Genomic DNA, 14,777 nt, shown 5'->3' with positions numbered 1-14,777 from the left:
TTTTACCTGTTAAGACTTAAGTGTAAATTCATTCTTGTTTTTCATGGCAACTAGGATTGTTTTCAGCAAAAATGACAAAACAGGAAATGAATCGGCTCCTGACAATCAACCCAACTCATTGGACAGAAATGTCTTCATCCGACTACTTTAAATCACTTTGATACTCTTAAACATTTCCTCCAACAAGATTTATCTTTAAAGCTGTTAAACTCATCCTGAATTACTCGTAAAATAGTTTAATATTTTATCATCAGTTGTAGTCCAAGTGTCAGTTTTACCGAATCGTTCTACTTTTGTTAACAAGACATTGTTTTAACTTTGATTTGTTAATTTTGAAAGAACAAAACAAAACCGAGGACTCATTAAAAAAAACAGTTATTTATTTGACCGCTGAAAATACATCTGAAATCTCGTAAAATATACTTTATTTTTTTAATAAGTAAATATGAACCCCATTTAAAACTGTTAAGTTTTAGTAATATCACATCAAAAGGGATTGTTCTCTGAGTTGCAGTACCCTGTTCGAGAGTCCCGTGGAAAGTATTTCATTCGATCACAAACACAGCACCGAGCGGACTGGTCTAACGGTAATAAAAACACTTAAATGATCCAGATGTAAGAACAATAGGCAGTTAATTTAATGTCTCTTGTGCTTGGAGTTAAAGAGAAATAATGGATTAAGACAACCATAGTGCTCTTCTTCCTGTACAACCCCGTATAGCGAGTGTCCGTTTATGAATTTGACCTGAAAATGTTTCAGGGGTTTACGTCTTTTCCTCTTCAGGAGGAAAGAAATTTACTCTAATATATATGACACTTTCATACGTGAATGACAAATTTGTAGTGACAAGATGAGATGAAGTACTGGACGTATGCACTGTAAACTGAGGTATTGTCCTTTTCAAATAAAAAGCCCTCATTTTCCCAGAATAAATACATTTTACCTATCTCACATAATGAATGTAAAATTAAAATGGGATGTGGTGGAAAAGAAGCCGCTTTTGCTTTTAAAACCGCCCGACACGACGCCAGCTTTTTCCTTCAATCCTTCTTAATAGAAAATATACTTTAAAAAAAAAAAAAGAAAAAGAAAATTGCCAATAAATAAGTACACTTCCCACGTGTTGAGTTGCATAGTATGCATCATAAATCTGTCAGTTCAGATCGAGGTGACTCTGATGCGTGAGGCCAAGGCTCACACGGGGCCGGTCGTCCAACACTCGGTGTGTGTGCAGTGCAGTGCTGAAGCCCCCTTATGCTCCGGGCCCGGCGGCTCCGACGGCGTCTGTCCAGTAAACGGCTCAAACGTCAGTAGACCCAGCTGACGGGGACCCACTGCGGCTCTACGAACAGCCGCTCCACCTCCTCCTGCAGCTTGTCGAAGGCCTTGTCCAGATTGTCGTTGACAATCGTCAGGTCGAAGTAGTGGCTGTACGCCCGGCGGATCCTGGCACTCTCGTCCACAGTTTTCTTTAAATCGTTCTCCTGTTGTGACGGGAAAGAGAGGCGCCGCCGGTTAGCAGAGGACGCTGAAGTAGAATGGACACACAGTGTACACAAAAAAAGCTCTTTGAAGAATAATCCGACAACCAATTTGCCGTTTAAGCCGACGACTTCCTACGTTTTTCTGTAACAAGGTCACGGATGGGGAACAAGTTGCTGCCTTCAGAGTGATCTGCTGCAATTTCAGTCGTGTCCCCGTCACAGACTTCTTGTTACTACGTCAAGTGTAAAAGCTCCTACAGCCAAGTTTAGAAATGTATTACTTGATCTACTGTGCACTCAATGAAAACCTCAGATAAATCAAATGAATAAACGGTTTGACGTGTGACAATGTGTGATCATAATGTAATCCACCAACTGAATTGTTCACCACACCAGTGAAGTTCACCAAGAATTGGTTTGAGGAGCTAAAACTAGTTTTTTTTGTGCCCGGCAAGAGTTGACTGTTATATTCTGCTGCATTCTAACTGTTAGTAGTAGAAGATGGCTGCAGAAGTGTCTTTGGTCACATGACCAACCCCCCACCCAAGTTATTTTTTGTTAAAGTCTGAAACAGAATAGTTGACCAAAGTACTACGACAGGTTCTGTCCGCTCACGGCTTACCGTGAGGAGTTTGGTGGTGAGCCCAGCGTCCACCACAGCTTTATGCATAGCTCTTAGTGTGTCCAGTTCAGGAGCAGCAATAAAGACCACAAACGGCATAAACTCAGCAGTCTTCAACACCTTCAGGGCCTGTAAAACAAAATAACGTCACTGACTCTGCTTGAGAAAAAGAAAAAGACACACATGCTTCGATGTGGCTGACCTGAGGGTTAACGTCCAGGATGCAGGTGCGGCCAGCGTTCACCACTTCGTGGATGGAGTCGATCTTGGTGCCATAAAGGTTTCCGTCGTACTCGCCGTGCTCCAGGTAGCGGCTCTCCTTGATGTCCTTCTCTATCTCCTCACGACTCACGAAACAGTAGTTCTGACCGTCTTTCTCTTCTTCTCTGGGACGACGTGAGGTGACTAGCGGTACACGGAGAGGAGACGCGTTACAGCAGAGGATGACATTTAGACACTTGGGCTTTATCTCCGCGGTCCGTCTCACACTCACAGGGGACCGTGGTTCCGTATCTTAAAGGATTCAGGACTATAAGCCTGTTCTTCAGGCTCCGTCTCCCAACTCCCTGAGCTCCAATCAGAACCAGCGTTTTCCTCTGGAATGGCGGCATCTTGGCGACCTCCTCGTAGATTTGTAACTCGTAACGATCAAACTCTGTTCAAATAAATTTGTCAGGTTACATTCTGAATAACAACATAACAATGTCAGTGACGTGAGGAATATAAAATATAAAACACACCTGCATTCTTGGCAGTGAGGTACATCATTTTCTTCTTCTTTTTCTTTGCAGTTCGAGTTCCACAGAGCATCCCTGAAGCACAAGCACTCAGTCAGGACACCACATGGTGGCGCTAGGAGCATACAAAACAGCAGGAGTCCTGTACCGACCTGTATCAGAGGCGTCCCAGTCTCTTCTCACAAAGGCTTTCCTCTTCTCTTCCAAAACCTGACTTGGGATGAGACCGGTGGCTCCGCCAACAGTTTTGCAAGCCTGTATGGAAATCAGAGTCATTGACTGGAACAGGAAGTATTGGATTAAACATTTCACTTATTTTTTTAATTCATCATAAGCACCTTCGACCTCATCTGGAGCCACCACCAAGAGCTTATAACAGATGATACATCCAGCTCATCTCTAACCATTTGTACAAATAGTCTGAGCCGACCCACCTGCCACCAGTTGGGGTCCTCCTTGTTGACTACGTGGAGTATGTCTCCTTTGGAAAAGGCCAGACCAGCTTCTTTACAGGGGATCAAATTGTCTGAGGCCGGGTGGTAGTTGAAATGTGGCTTCAGATAAACCTGCGAATTAAGGATAACACATATCATGAAGAACACAGACAGGATGAGCAACACTTAATAATTTATTTCAGTAGCTTTCCAGCTCGACATTTCAACTTATTTGTCAAAAGTTTTACAGGTGTCTCAAAAAATGTTTACAGTAGAAAAAAAAAGTTGTTTTGTGGTGAGCACTCAGTTTCCCTTCATTTTCCTCCAACGGTCCAAAATTGCAGGTTTGAGGTTAACTGGTCACTTTAAATTGCCCGTCTGCCTGAATGTGATTGTATGTTTGTCCAGTGATGGACTGGTGACCTGTCCAAGGTGTACCCTGCCTTTAGCCACAGTCTGCTGGGATCAGCTCCAACTTAAATGTGAACATTTATCAGGTCACCCTGACAGGAAAGGTTTTTGTCTGGAGGGTGAGCTGGGAATGGAAAAGTTGAACCCAAACAAGTGCTATGTAGTTTCTTCTTAGTCAAACGTGGGGTTTTTAGATAAAAAAAAACACTTTATTCAATTTAGTGTCACTGAAGCAGAGTTCCAGCGTACGATGGCAGGATGAACAATTCACCAGGTCATAACAGGCCAAACACAGAGAGACAATCACACACACATTTACACCCACGGCCGAGAGACGTGATGCATGTTTATGGACTGTGGGAAGAATTCGGAGTAAACCAACACATGGGCAGGGACTTGAACCAGGGGCAATCACTATTATTCTACAAAGATTAGAAAAAAACACAAAAAACAAACATGTTTTCAACAGGATTATGTTCCTGAACAAAACATATAATTATCATAAACTCCTATTTTCCAAAGCTTCTACTTCCCCCAAGGGAGGGGGTGATGGCACGTTTTCAGCAGAAATACATCAGCAATGCTGCACTCGATTGTCGAGCGATCAACGCTTTTCTTTTAATTTTGCAGCTTAGAGATTTAGTCGGGTTAGATTTTTTTACACAACTCAAAAGTGAGGAGTAGAATGACATCATTCGATCCTCTTGGCACAGAGGTCAGTGTCTGACATAACCTCACGTACTGCACCTTCAGCTGCTGTGTCTGCCTGGTAGGTGGTGCTCTAGTAAACAGAGCGGCGTATGGCCTACTTAGTGTGCGGAGTGTTATTAATAGACGTTTCATGGGCTCGATTTTCAAAAGCCTGGCATTCTGAGATCAGCCAGGTCAGGCAGCTTTCACCCAAGCCCTGACAGGTACTGTACAAATCATGAATAGCCTTAAAATACCTCCAAATACGAATATGTATGGCGATCTTCCGCGAGACTTCAACAACAAGAGATGGAGCTCGTTCTCCTCACCTGTGGAGGTGACGGAGTGTCTTTGTAGCTTGGCAGGACCTTGAGCGTGACACTCCCGCTGCAGTCCCTCAACAGCTCCTGGAGTTCGTTGGGATTACTGCCGACCTCACAGCCGTTAACCTCGCGGATGACGTCTCCCGTGTGCAGCATTCCCTGCCTGTCGATCGAGCTTCCGTGCAGAATCCGGGCGATCACCATTTCCCCTTGCACCACCCGGAACGTCACCCCCTGCAACCGAGCAACAGTCATGGAGTACCATGCATCCACACTTCATAAATCAGAGGAGAGGCCCCACTTCACATCTCGGTCTTTCGGGTTGGTGCAAAACTAATTGCCCACCACAATCTACTGTGCCAGACTGCGTCGGTGCGTGGTGGATAAAAGAGGAGAGTGTAAAGCAGTTTACACCCTAACGACAGGGTTGCGCGTTTGCGGCATCGTTGCCATAACTGGCTAGATGTCTTACCAGAGGCTCCCCAGCTTTCTTCTGGATGCCGATCATCCTGACGGCATCGGCTGGCATGAGGGAACTCGTTGTCAAGGAATTGCTGTTCGCCGTGGCGTGGGGCATTTCATAGCACTTTGCAGCCACTTTGTCGTGAGCTTCTATCAAAGACTAACAAAAAAATAAATAAATAAATAAATCATACAGAAATGTTGTGATTTCGCATTGTTATAAACAAAAACTATTTGAATGAGGAGTTCACTCCACCACCCCAAGGGAGATGACTATTATCACAACAACGTTGTTTATCCTTTAAAAGTGGCATAGAGACATTCGTTTGATGAGTCACTATCAAAAGAGTAAAGGCAGAAATCCCTTTGCTGTAGAAAAGCTTTGAGGAGCGCGCTGACAGAAGACTAACTGGGAAACACAGGAGGCAAATCTGTGATGTTCTTACCCCGGCAGCCAAAAGACAAGACTCGGAACCGGTGAGGCTCTACAACCGCATAAGCAAATGTCAAGAATTACTGAGAGAGTAGGTGACGGTCTCTCTCTCCGACTTTACCCACATAACTCCGCCTGCCATTGGCCTAAGGAAACACTCCCCCCGCCTCTCATGCTGCAGGACGTAAGCGGGTGAGAATATAGCAAGTGACACGAAAGCAGAGCAGCCACACGGGCATGTCAGAGGAAATTAAGCAACGGATGGAGGAACAAGCAGTGGCATCCATTCTAACATGAGTAAACACAGGCGTGACACGAATCTCCACGTTAAAAAATCCATCTAATACCTTAAAGTGCGGCTCCTGGAGGATTCTGGTCAGCTCGGTAGTGGCAGCATCTTTTTCTGGCAGCTTGTTGAGGGAGTCCAAGATTTCGGACACCAGCTGAACATTATCTTCCCGCACAGCGTGTAATTTCACTTCCTCAAGACGCTCATGAGCCTAAACACAGACAGGCACACACACACAAAATAAGAGCTCCTCAGTGTGTAATAACCTAGAATGAAGATTGAGTGTAAATTCAGTCTACAGTACGTATTATCTTGCAGTTGAGGAGCCACATTTGATCATCCAGAAAATATCTTCATTTAATTAAATACTTTTTTACAAAACCTGATCAACTAAAGAAAGAAAACTTTGTGTAATTTCTACATTATGTCATGACTAATGATGCCACAATATTTTTTTTCAAATCATCATCATTTGCTTGTCTTTTCTCTTAAAATCAAGATGCATCCAAAATGGCAACCACTGCAAGATTCCCAGGATCAGCTGGAGATACAATTAACTTTCTTTAAATGCACTTTCTAGCTATTTGGATGGGAATATCAGATCATGTGTTAATCCTCAAATATAAAAGCTAGATTTGTTCTATATCCACAAATGTATGACATAACGCAAGAAATGACTGAAAACAAGTAATCTATATGACTTATCATTGCTATTTAAACCAAAACTACTGTGATAAAAGTCAAAGGGAAGTTATCAGTTCTAGTGTCAATGACAGTATTCAATGTATAAAGAAAAATATCTATTATTCAGACAAAACAATCTTCTGCACATTACAAATGGTGACAAGAGCTCCTCTTTGTAGCAGGCTTTGTATAAAAAAAAAAAATCCTCAATCTATTTATAGTTGGTAGTTGAACCTGATGACCTCAATCTGCACGGGAGATTCTTTTGTAGAGGATGTTACGTAAGCCATTTGTGTGTCGTGCTGTCAGGCTCTTTTAGCATGAAAATTGATTTAACTGATGTTGAGTGGTTTACGCTTCAACATCAACTCAAGTTTATAGGATGTTTTTATGAATGGGTTTTGGAGATTTATGTGAAAACCCACAAGAGGTGAGCAGTACGGTCCGGTGCAGAATGATCCTTTTGGCTGTTTCACTCTCCTGGTGACAGGAAGAAATATAAATAAGAGATTCTCTGCAAGTGAAGTGAAACTCTGGTCAAATATATTTTTGTTGTCAGGACGAAGAAAAACAACATTTAATACGCCTATAATTCTTATTATGGCATTTTCTGCTCTACTCAAGTCAATTGAAGCAACCATGATAACTGCTACTAGTGATTTGGTACACGGACATATAAAAGAAATAATTTCACTGAGTGTATACGCTACCTTGGCAAGCGACCGGACTATAGGACTCTCCATGATACCTTTGAGGAAGATGAGATCGATATCTTTAGCTCCTGTACCTGGAGGGAGGTCCTTCAGATTGTCCAGGACCTGCTGCATGGCTGAAGATCAATGAAAACACACATTAATGACCTGGCAAAGCAAATGACAACCGCTCTCTTTTCTAGTTTTTGAACACGGACAGAGATATTAGTGACAAACAAAGTCCACCACCAGCAGTAATGAAAGACTGAAATTTAGAGCAAACGGTAACACAGATGGGAAACAAAATGTCATCATAATAAGAGCTTACAAGGCAAGAACAACAAGTGGACAGTGAATCAATGGGCCGATTCAAAAAGAGCACCCCTCATTTCCATCGCAGCAGCAACAAGCACGCAGAGTCACAAAGCAACTGTTCTACCAACAGATCTGCCTTGTAACGGCAAAATGCACAGAGCAACAAGAGGAAGACAAATTAACAGCTTTTGGATAAAAATGTGTGAGCTGTTAGCAATTTAAACCAAGTTCAAATGATCAATATTGCTCTGAACTTCACAATCATAGTTCTTCATTAAATAAAGAGTTTTCATTCATTCTCCTACATGTAATGAGAGTATGCATCTTTTCAGACCGTAAATGAGTCCATTGAAACGAATGTCAAACATTTGGTGGGACTAACAGATGCACAAATGTTTTTTTGTTTTTTTTGTTGAGGTGACACTCACACTACTATCTTTGGGTCAGGGGGCACAAAGCTAACTGAATGATAATCAAATGTCAGATTTAGCAGACAGCACTGCCTACAGTTCCAGTGGAAAAGGCTCGTGAGAGCTTTGCTTTTGATGGCTTACCTGAGCCAGACTTTGCATTGGCCACAGTCATGTTTATTATTCCTCAGTCCAGGATGATGAAACTCTCTAAACACGGTGGGGAAATAAACCACCAGCTGCCTGCTTAAACAAACCAGACAAGTGGAGAGCTGGGGAACGTACGAGGGACACTCAAGTCAGAATAATGCACAGTAAAGATTTCTGTACTGTACAAGCCATCTCACTATATATAGAGCAAGTTGACATTTACTACCGAGCTACAGATCAGCAACAGATAAAGACAGGAGGATGAGAGTCACGTACGAAACAGACAACATTTGTTGCTCTTGGTGTTTCATGCGAATGTTAGCACAAAAGGCACTTAAAGGAATGACAAAGAGGGCAATTGAATGGCAAAGGATGAGTCTCCCCATCCTGCTGGCTAAAGGTTGTGCCAGTCACACACTGAGAGGCCCCTGAGGGCTCTCTGGATAAACATGCTCTCCAAACAGAGTGAGGGAAAATCTGATCTAACACTACCAAAGACAACTAACCAGTTTCCACACAGGTTAATCATTACCGGCAAACTGCATGGGCAGAAATGCAACATTGGCCTACATTTTCAATACAACTTAAGTGTGGAAAATACAATGACGCGCTGTTTAAAAGAAACACAGAATACAGGAACTCACCTCCAAACTGTTCAAATCACCGGTGAAGCACTGGAGCCCCACGGTCTCTGCAGAAAACTCATCAGGGGTCTAGGGATTCAAGGAATGAGAGAAAAACTGCCTTACTTCACTGAAACATCTTATTAAATAAATAATAATCTCAACAGAAGACTCTATCATTCCTCAGGATCAAGAGCAATAGCACACGCGAATCCTAAGTAAGTCACTCTTTACCCCAAGGGTGCCTTCATTGTCCTGACTTCTCCTGGTCATTCACTCATTATTGTATTTCCAGCACTCCGATTGGCCCAAACAGTCACATGACCTAAATCTATTTAAAAAGGGCAAACCCTTGTCATAATTTTTTATTATGCTTATTTTCTGGATTCTAGATCTGTAGATTTGAGATCTGCAGTCAAAATTCGCACAAATGATACAATAATAATCACAATTAGCAGTTTTAAAAGTTCTGCAGCCACTCAGATGGTTTAGTTTTGCATGCATGGTGAATGAAACATGTTGTATATTTATTTTGCCTAACTAAAAGCAACATTTATCAATACGTTGGTTCAAAAAATTGAGCAAAAAAAGCTCTTCGCCAAACACTGATCTAATGAAAAGAATGCCTATTATTGTACTATATGCCATCGAACTGTATAGTTTAACAATATAACACAGGCATGATAATTGAGTAGATATATTACCTAGAAAAGGTCAATAATGTCGTGACAAGCGGAAGGCTAAAGGATAAATGACACCTCTTCTTACGCACTCACGCCGCTTCTGCTATTTACGCGTCGATGTTTTACGAACGCACGGAATCAAGCTATGTAAGACGTAGTAATAACAGTTGGTTACCAGTTTATAACTCATACCGGTTACAGATCACGGTGAAGTCTTTAGATGTCGTGGTTAAATCACAGCCGCTGATTAAAAACGATTGTTAATATCTCCTGCCGGGCGACACGCGCACCGCGCACGTGTGAGCTTAGCTACAACGATCGTTAGCCTCTAATTAGCTGCTCATAACATTCGATTCAACGTTAAAAAAAACACTTGTGAGTAATAAAGTTGTAAGATAAGTTCAACTTACTGACAGGTCACATTTCGCGTATATTCCAGCGGGGCTCCGTCCCGGGACGCGTTGGTCGCTCACAAGTTAGCAATGCTAATGTTTGTCCACGGTTTACTGTCGCGCGCCGTGAAATACGTAAAAGTTCCAACAAACGACGTGTATTAACTTAACGCACAGACTCGCATGCCTGACTCGATTAGATTGTTTAACTAGTCGCGGTGTAGTTACGTCGGGTCGTATTTAGAAACGTTAAGTAGCTCGTTAGTAGCTAGCAGTAACGTGTAGCTGCTTCACGTTTAGCCAGACCCGGAGAGCAGAGACGGAAATTAAATGAATGGACGAGAGATTCTTTTACTCACTTCAGCTTCCAGTCACGCCGACATGCCGTCTTTTCTCTCGCCGTTTCGGAAATCGCCGATTACTTGCGCAATACTAACTTGTCAGTGCATTTCAAGTGTGCATGTGTGTGTTTGTGCGCGCGCGCGTGTGCGTGTGTGTGTGTTTAAATTGAGCCCATTGAAATCCTGCACAGCCTCCCAATATCACTTACTGTCAGCTTCACACTGAAATAAATATACTGCGAAAAGTATGTCTGTGCATGGAGGTCACATCTGTGTGTGTGTGTGTGTGTGTGTGTGTGTGTGTGTGTGTGTGTGTGTGTGTGTGTGTGTGTGTGTGTGTGTGTGTCAGCAGTCACACTTCAGTGTTACAGGATCACTAAATATTAATGCTCGAGTCCCTTTGAAAGGCTGAGGGCTTAAATGTGCAGAAGTTGAGCAGTAATGCCAGTGTAGTATCAGAAATCACAGGTTTGTTTGTCCTCTCACACTTAAATAAAACTATTTTATTAGATATAGTTGCACAGTTTTGATCCAGTTTGAGGACACAGGTGTTATTAAATGATTATAATGATTACATTTATATAGTTTGTCTTTTTTCTTATCTGGTTTTTATCTTGCCCTATGACTTGTAGGCTACTTATAATGCTCTGACACGTCTCTTTGTCCCGTGCTTAAATATGTTTCCTTGACTGATGGATTGATTTTTTTATTATTTATGTTGTGACTGACTGCATATGCATGAATGTCTACTGGGAAGCTGCATTTATCCCTTGTGGGATAAATACAATTGTCTGTTTCTCCCCCACTTTTATGTATATACATATACATATATATTTATCTAATCATCTACTTTTATGTACATAGTCTATTCTCTTGTGTGCCACTATCCTGACTTTCATTAACTATTTGTGCAATGTGGAGCTGCTGTGATGACTGAATTTCTCCACATGGGCTTAAGAAAGTCTGATCTAATCTCATCTAAGTTAACTGAAGTGAACTGAGCTAATGGAGTGGATGGTTTCTGCATATAGGTTAAACCAGTGGCATCAAACATCTAAACCATGGCTCCAATCTGGCCCACCATATCAGTAAATGTTTTAAATTTCAATTTTGCTGTACTTCGCACCTGAACTAAAATGCATTTTACGCCAATGAGTTAAATACAGCATTGTGAATATGATGTCACAAATGTGTTTTCAAATATGCAATAGTCTTTTGATCATTACACCGACTGCATTTTTTAAAGGCTGTAGTAGTAATGTTCAATTTGTACTAATTTATAGTTATTTTAGTTGGTAGACTGTATCAGTCATAAAAGCTTTATTTATCTCATCACACAGTAAAACATACAGAGACATACACTGTAATACTGTCCCCTCATTCAGCTTTTTTTCAATCCTACCACCCACGTGTCAACATGAAACACCAGTCATATCCTCTCATTTCACAATATTTGAACCTTATGCAATCTGTAATCAAAGTGATGAATACAATTTGATTACAGGCTATATGATCTGAACACTTTTGTAGTTCATGTAAACAGTAAATGACTCTTACTACCATCAAACTGTCCCATTTTTAATATGGGGCCACTGTTGTGGTGTTATGTGATTTGCTTTTGATGTAACCAGGTCATTTAATAGGATTAAACTGTTTATCTATTTTTAGTCGGAGCGCAGGTACCTTATAAGACTATATAAGTGAAATAAATGCAACAGTATGCACCACATATACATATTGGTGATAAATACATACATATGACATACATATGACTAGCGATTTAAAGTGGTGTGATTGACAAAAACACATTACTGCAAACAATACTGACAAATACTTTTTCTATACAGTGTTTAATCCATGCAAGACCAATTCAAAAAGTCAGAAACAGACATGGTAGCAGCTTTATGTTGAAATCAGCCTGAATGAGGCAGCCAGAGCTGCGTCACCACAACGGCAGGTCTTCATACCTACAGAAATACACAAAGCCAATCGTAAACAAAACAATAAACCTTGTTGTTTTTCTTAGCTTACTTAACTGAAATCAGAGCTCTATATAGTGCAACTTTACCATCTCACCACGGCGTCCACATGAATCTCGATATTTCAGTTGCATTTCTGCTATATTAGGTTGCACAAAACCCAATCAGGGAAGCTTTTTCCAAGAGTCTGGTAGACGTCTAATCATACATTTATACTGATGATATTGGGTTATTCAACACTAATACACTTACCTGATGTAGTTGGATGCTGGAACACTTTCTGTGCTCTCATTCACAAACATATCTGAGAATACAGTTTGCGGAGTGTCTCTTTTCCCATATCTATGCACAAAAAAAACCATTAACTAACATATGTCATGATTTGCTTCACTTACAGAAAATAAAAAATAAAAATAAGTGGAATGACGAACCTCTGTCTTGTGATGAGGTTGATGTAGTGTCTTAGTGCAGAGTAGTATTTGGCGAGCTCCTCAGGTGGCGCTCCATCTCGGGGACCGGCAGGCTTGGCTGGATATGCGTGGATACCAGCGTGAATACAGACCAGCAGGCAGAGAGCCAGAACGGTCAGCGACATCACAGCGTTGGAGTTTATCCTGCACAACAACAACAAAAAATAATGCAGGGTTAAAAAAAATAAAATCATCCATTAATATCACATCAAATATGAGATTCTGCCACAAAACATAAAAGCTGTCAATTCTATAAGTACCTGCTGACTTTTCACCGATAAACTGAGCTTTTTAATCCAAAATGTAGCAAAATAACAACTTGCTTACTCTGGAAGATGCTGCTGTTGTCGGTTTTCTCGCTGTTCAAAACACCTCTGGCTGATTCCCATCGTCGCTCCTGTTTTATACAGCGAGTGCCGTGTGGGGAGGGGGGCTGTTCTCGCCCTCAGAAATATCTATCAATTGTTTTCTTGTAGTCTTTAAGGCAAACATGGAAACATGCAGTGATACTTGCTTCATTGGAGTTAAAAAGAGGGTGAATTCATTAAAATGTTGACATGTTTTGTGTTTTCCTATGTATGTTTATAACAGCTGCATAACAAAAAAAAGATGCCCTATAATAATTACAAAATGTTTTTAAGGTCTTATTTTATCTATGAACTTGCAAGAGTAAGAGTTGAAGCAAAGAGTTGAATTCCAGATGCAGTTGAAGATAATCTTTAATCATTTGTGTTGGTTTGCCGAGGAAGTTCCTCTTTAAGCCTTTGCCTCAATTTATTTTCTCGTCCCTCCTTTGGTCAAGTAAGACTTTATCAGAGCCAGTGCAAATGAAAGAATGGTGCATTTGATTGAAAAACAGTCCACATAAAAGTAGTGCAACTGTGCTTTTTTGAAATTACATGCTCAACAATATGTTGAAAATCTGATTTAGAGAATTTTATAGCGAGAAATTGTTACATTTGTGTAGTTTTGGACAATTTAATGCTTTTTTAATCTCATATACAATGTAACTGCACCCTGCTGGATGGATGGATGGATGGATGGATGGATGGATGGATGGATGGATGGATGGATGGATGGATGGATGGATGGATGGATGGATGGATGGCACAGAGAGGCGCTGAGTCACACTAACTTTAAAACAATAAAGTCCTGTAATATCCTTTAGTCACACTGCGATTGGCATTTCTGTTTCCAAGTATTTGTCTGAATGTGTTATAAAGGGTTAATTGTTTAGTTTTCTACATAAAACACAGCGGGAAAAGCCTCAGCTAGTCGAAGGTTAAATGGGGGGAAAACTCAACTTGACATCAATCATAGCAAAACGCAGTTTGACTTTTGTTTCTCACCAGATTCTAACTGGATGAAGTGACGGTGAAGTCCTGGTTAAAGCACAAAGTCAGACATCTTTATTGGTTCAGTCTATTTCAGATCATAACCAGCATGATTGGTTGTAATACCACTGGTGACACGTACCTTCTAAATAGGATGTTTCTGTTGTTTTCCACATTGAGGCGCTGAACGCGTTTGAAAAGAGGATTTTGTTATGAACCTGCTCATCTTGTCGCCAGTCAACAGGGATGCAAAACAGCGACACAACAAACTCCACAAGCAGTTGACTTAAGACAATAACTACAGCAATTTTGATCAGACCAGCGAGCCGTGGCACGAAAATTACAACGGATCCTTCAAGAGGGCGCAGTGATTCACACAAACCCCTTTAACTTTCAATCCCCGTTGATAGAGGGCACAAACGGCTTTCAGCCCTTAAATGGTGAGGCAACTTTAATGGCGATTGTTTCCTTTGAAGAGCACTCGTCTGAAATCTGACAGCAGATTGGTGGTGTTTTTGCCCTGACGGTCATGAGACCTCGATTCCACTGAAACCACAAGATTCCTGATGGAAACGTATAGGAAAAGAAATAATTCAACCCTACATTAAACATCAAATACATCTCAAAATATTAGAATATGATTGTTGTGACATACTGCATTATTATTTTTGCATTACTTAAATGCTGAAAAGATAAAGATTGGAAGGGAAGGTTATGTGTAACAGCTGAAATGCACTGTGGAAGTTTGACTTTGAATAATAGTATAGGAAAAGGACTTTTCCAGTGTATTACATTTTTTGTAATGTGCATGGAAATAG

At 41.1% G+C, this 14,777-nt stretch overlaps 2 protein-coding genes across 5 annotated transcripts; both read right to left on the bottom strand.

Annotated features, from left to right (window-relative positions):
• Positions 1 to 358: 358 nt before the first annotated feature.
• On the bottom strand, positions 359 to 10,488 carry pals2a (protein associated with LIN7 2, MAGUK p55 family member a). 4 transcript variants are annotated; one of them, XM_080470752.1, is made up of 14 exons: positions 10,195 to 10,460; positions 8,782 to 8,850; positions 8,132 to 8,259; positions 7,281 to 7,399; positions 5,945 to 6,097; positions 5,175 to 5,324; positions 4,709 to 4,936; positions 3,279 to 3,410; positions 2,997 to 3,099; positions 2,848 to 2,919; positions 2,601 to 2,762; positions 2,310 to 2,512; positions 2,108 to 2,236; positions 359 to 1,485 (listed from the first exon to the last, which is right to left on the bottom strand). In XM_080470752.1, exons 3-14 carry the CDS (start codon positions 8,160 to 8,162, stop codon positions 1,309 to 1,311), a joined length of 1,659 nt encoding a protein of 552 aa, XP_080326878.1. In that variant the 5' UTR covers positions 8,163 to 8,259; positions 8,782 to 8,850; positions 10,195 to 10,460; the 3' UTR covers positions 359 to 1,308. The 4 variants fall into 4 exon arrangements, with proteins under 4 accessions (XP_080326878.1, XP_080326879.1, XP_080326880.1 ...); XM_080470753.1 differs by having other exon boundaries at positions 8,132 to 8,230; XM_080470754.1 differs by lacking the exon at positions 10,195 to 10,460 and adding an exon at positions 9,854 to 10,169 and having other exon boundaries at positions 8,132 to 8,230.
• Positions 10,489 to 12,118: 1,630 nt separating this feature from the next.
• On the bottom strand, positions 12,119 to 13,014 carry LOC308114431 (peptide YY-like; the record flags this gene model as incomplete). The annotated part of the gene is made up of 4 exons (XM_080471304.1): positions 12,119 to 12,143; positions 12,408 to 12,497; positions 12,587 to 12,769; positions 12,953 to 13,014. 4 exons carry the CDS (start codon positions 13,012 to 13,014, stop codon positions 12,119 to 12,121), a joined length of 360 nt encoding a protein of 119 aa, XP_080327430.1.
• Positions 13,015 to 14,777: the final 1,763 nt, after the last annotated feature.

This window comes from Lipophrys pholis (genome assembly GCF_963383615.2).
Source record: "Lipophrys pholis genome assembly, chromosome: 9".
NCBI classification, from domain to species: Eukaryota; Metazoa; Chordata; class Actinopteri; order Blenniiformes; family Blenniidae; genus Lipophrys; species Lipophrys pholis.
This window is presented reverse-complemented; position numbering and strand designations above follow the sequence as displayed.

Excerpts from the sequence above, each read along its gene's own strand:
- pals2a (XM_080470752.1), bottom strand. The coding sequence starts at position 8,162 with ATGACTGTGGCCAATGCAAAGTCTGGCTCAG. Across the intron at positions 3,100-3,278 it reads AGGACCCCAACTGGTGGCAG|GCTTGCAAAACTGTTGGCGG; the intron begins GTGGGTCGGCTC and ends ATTTCCATACAG. Across the intron at positions 1,486-2,107 it reads TCACCACCAAACTCCTCACG|GAGAACGATTTAAAGAAAAC; the intron begins GTAAGCCGTGAG and ends CCGTCACAACAG.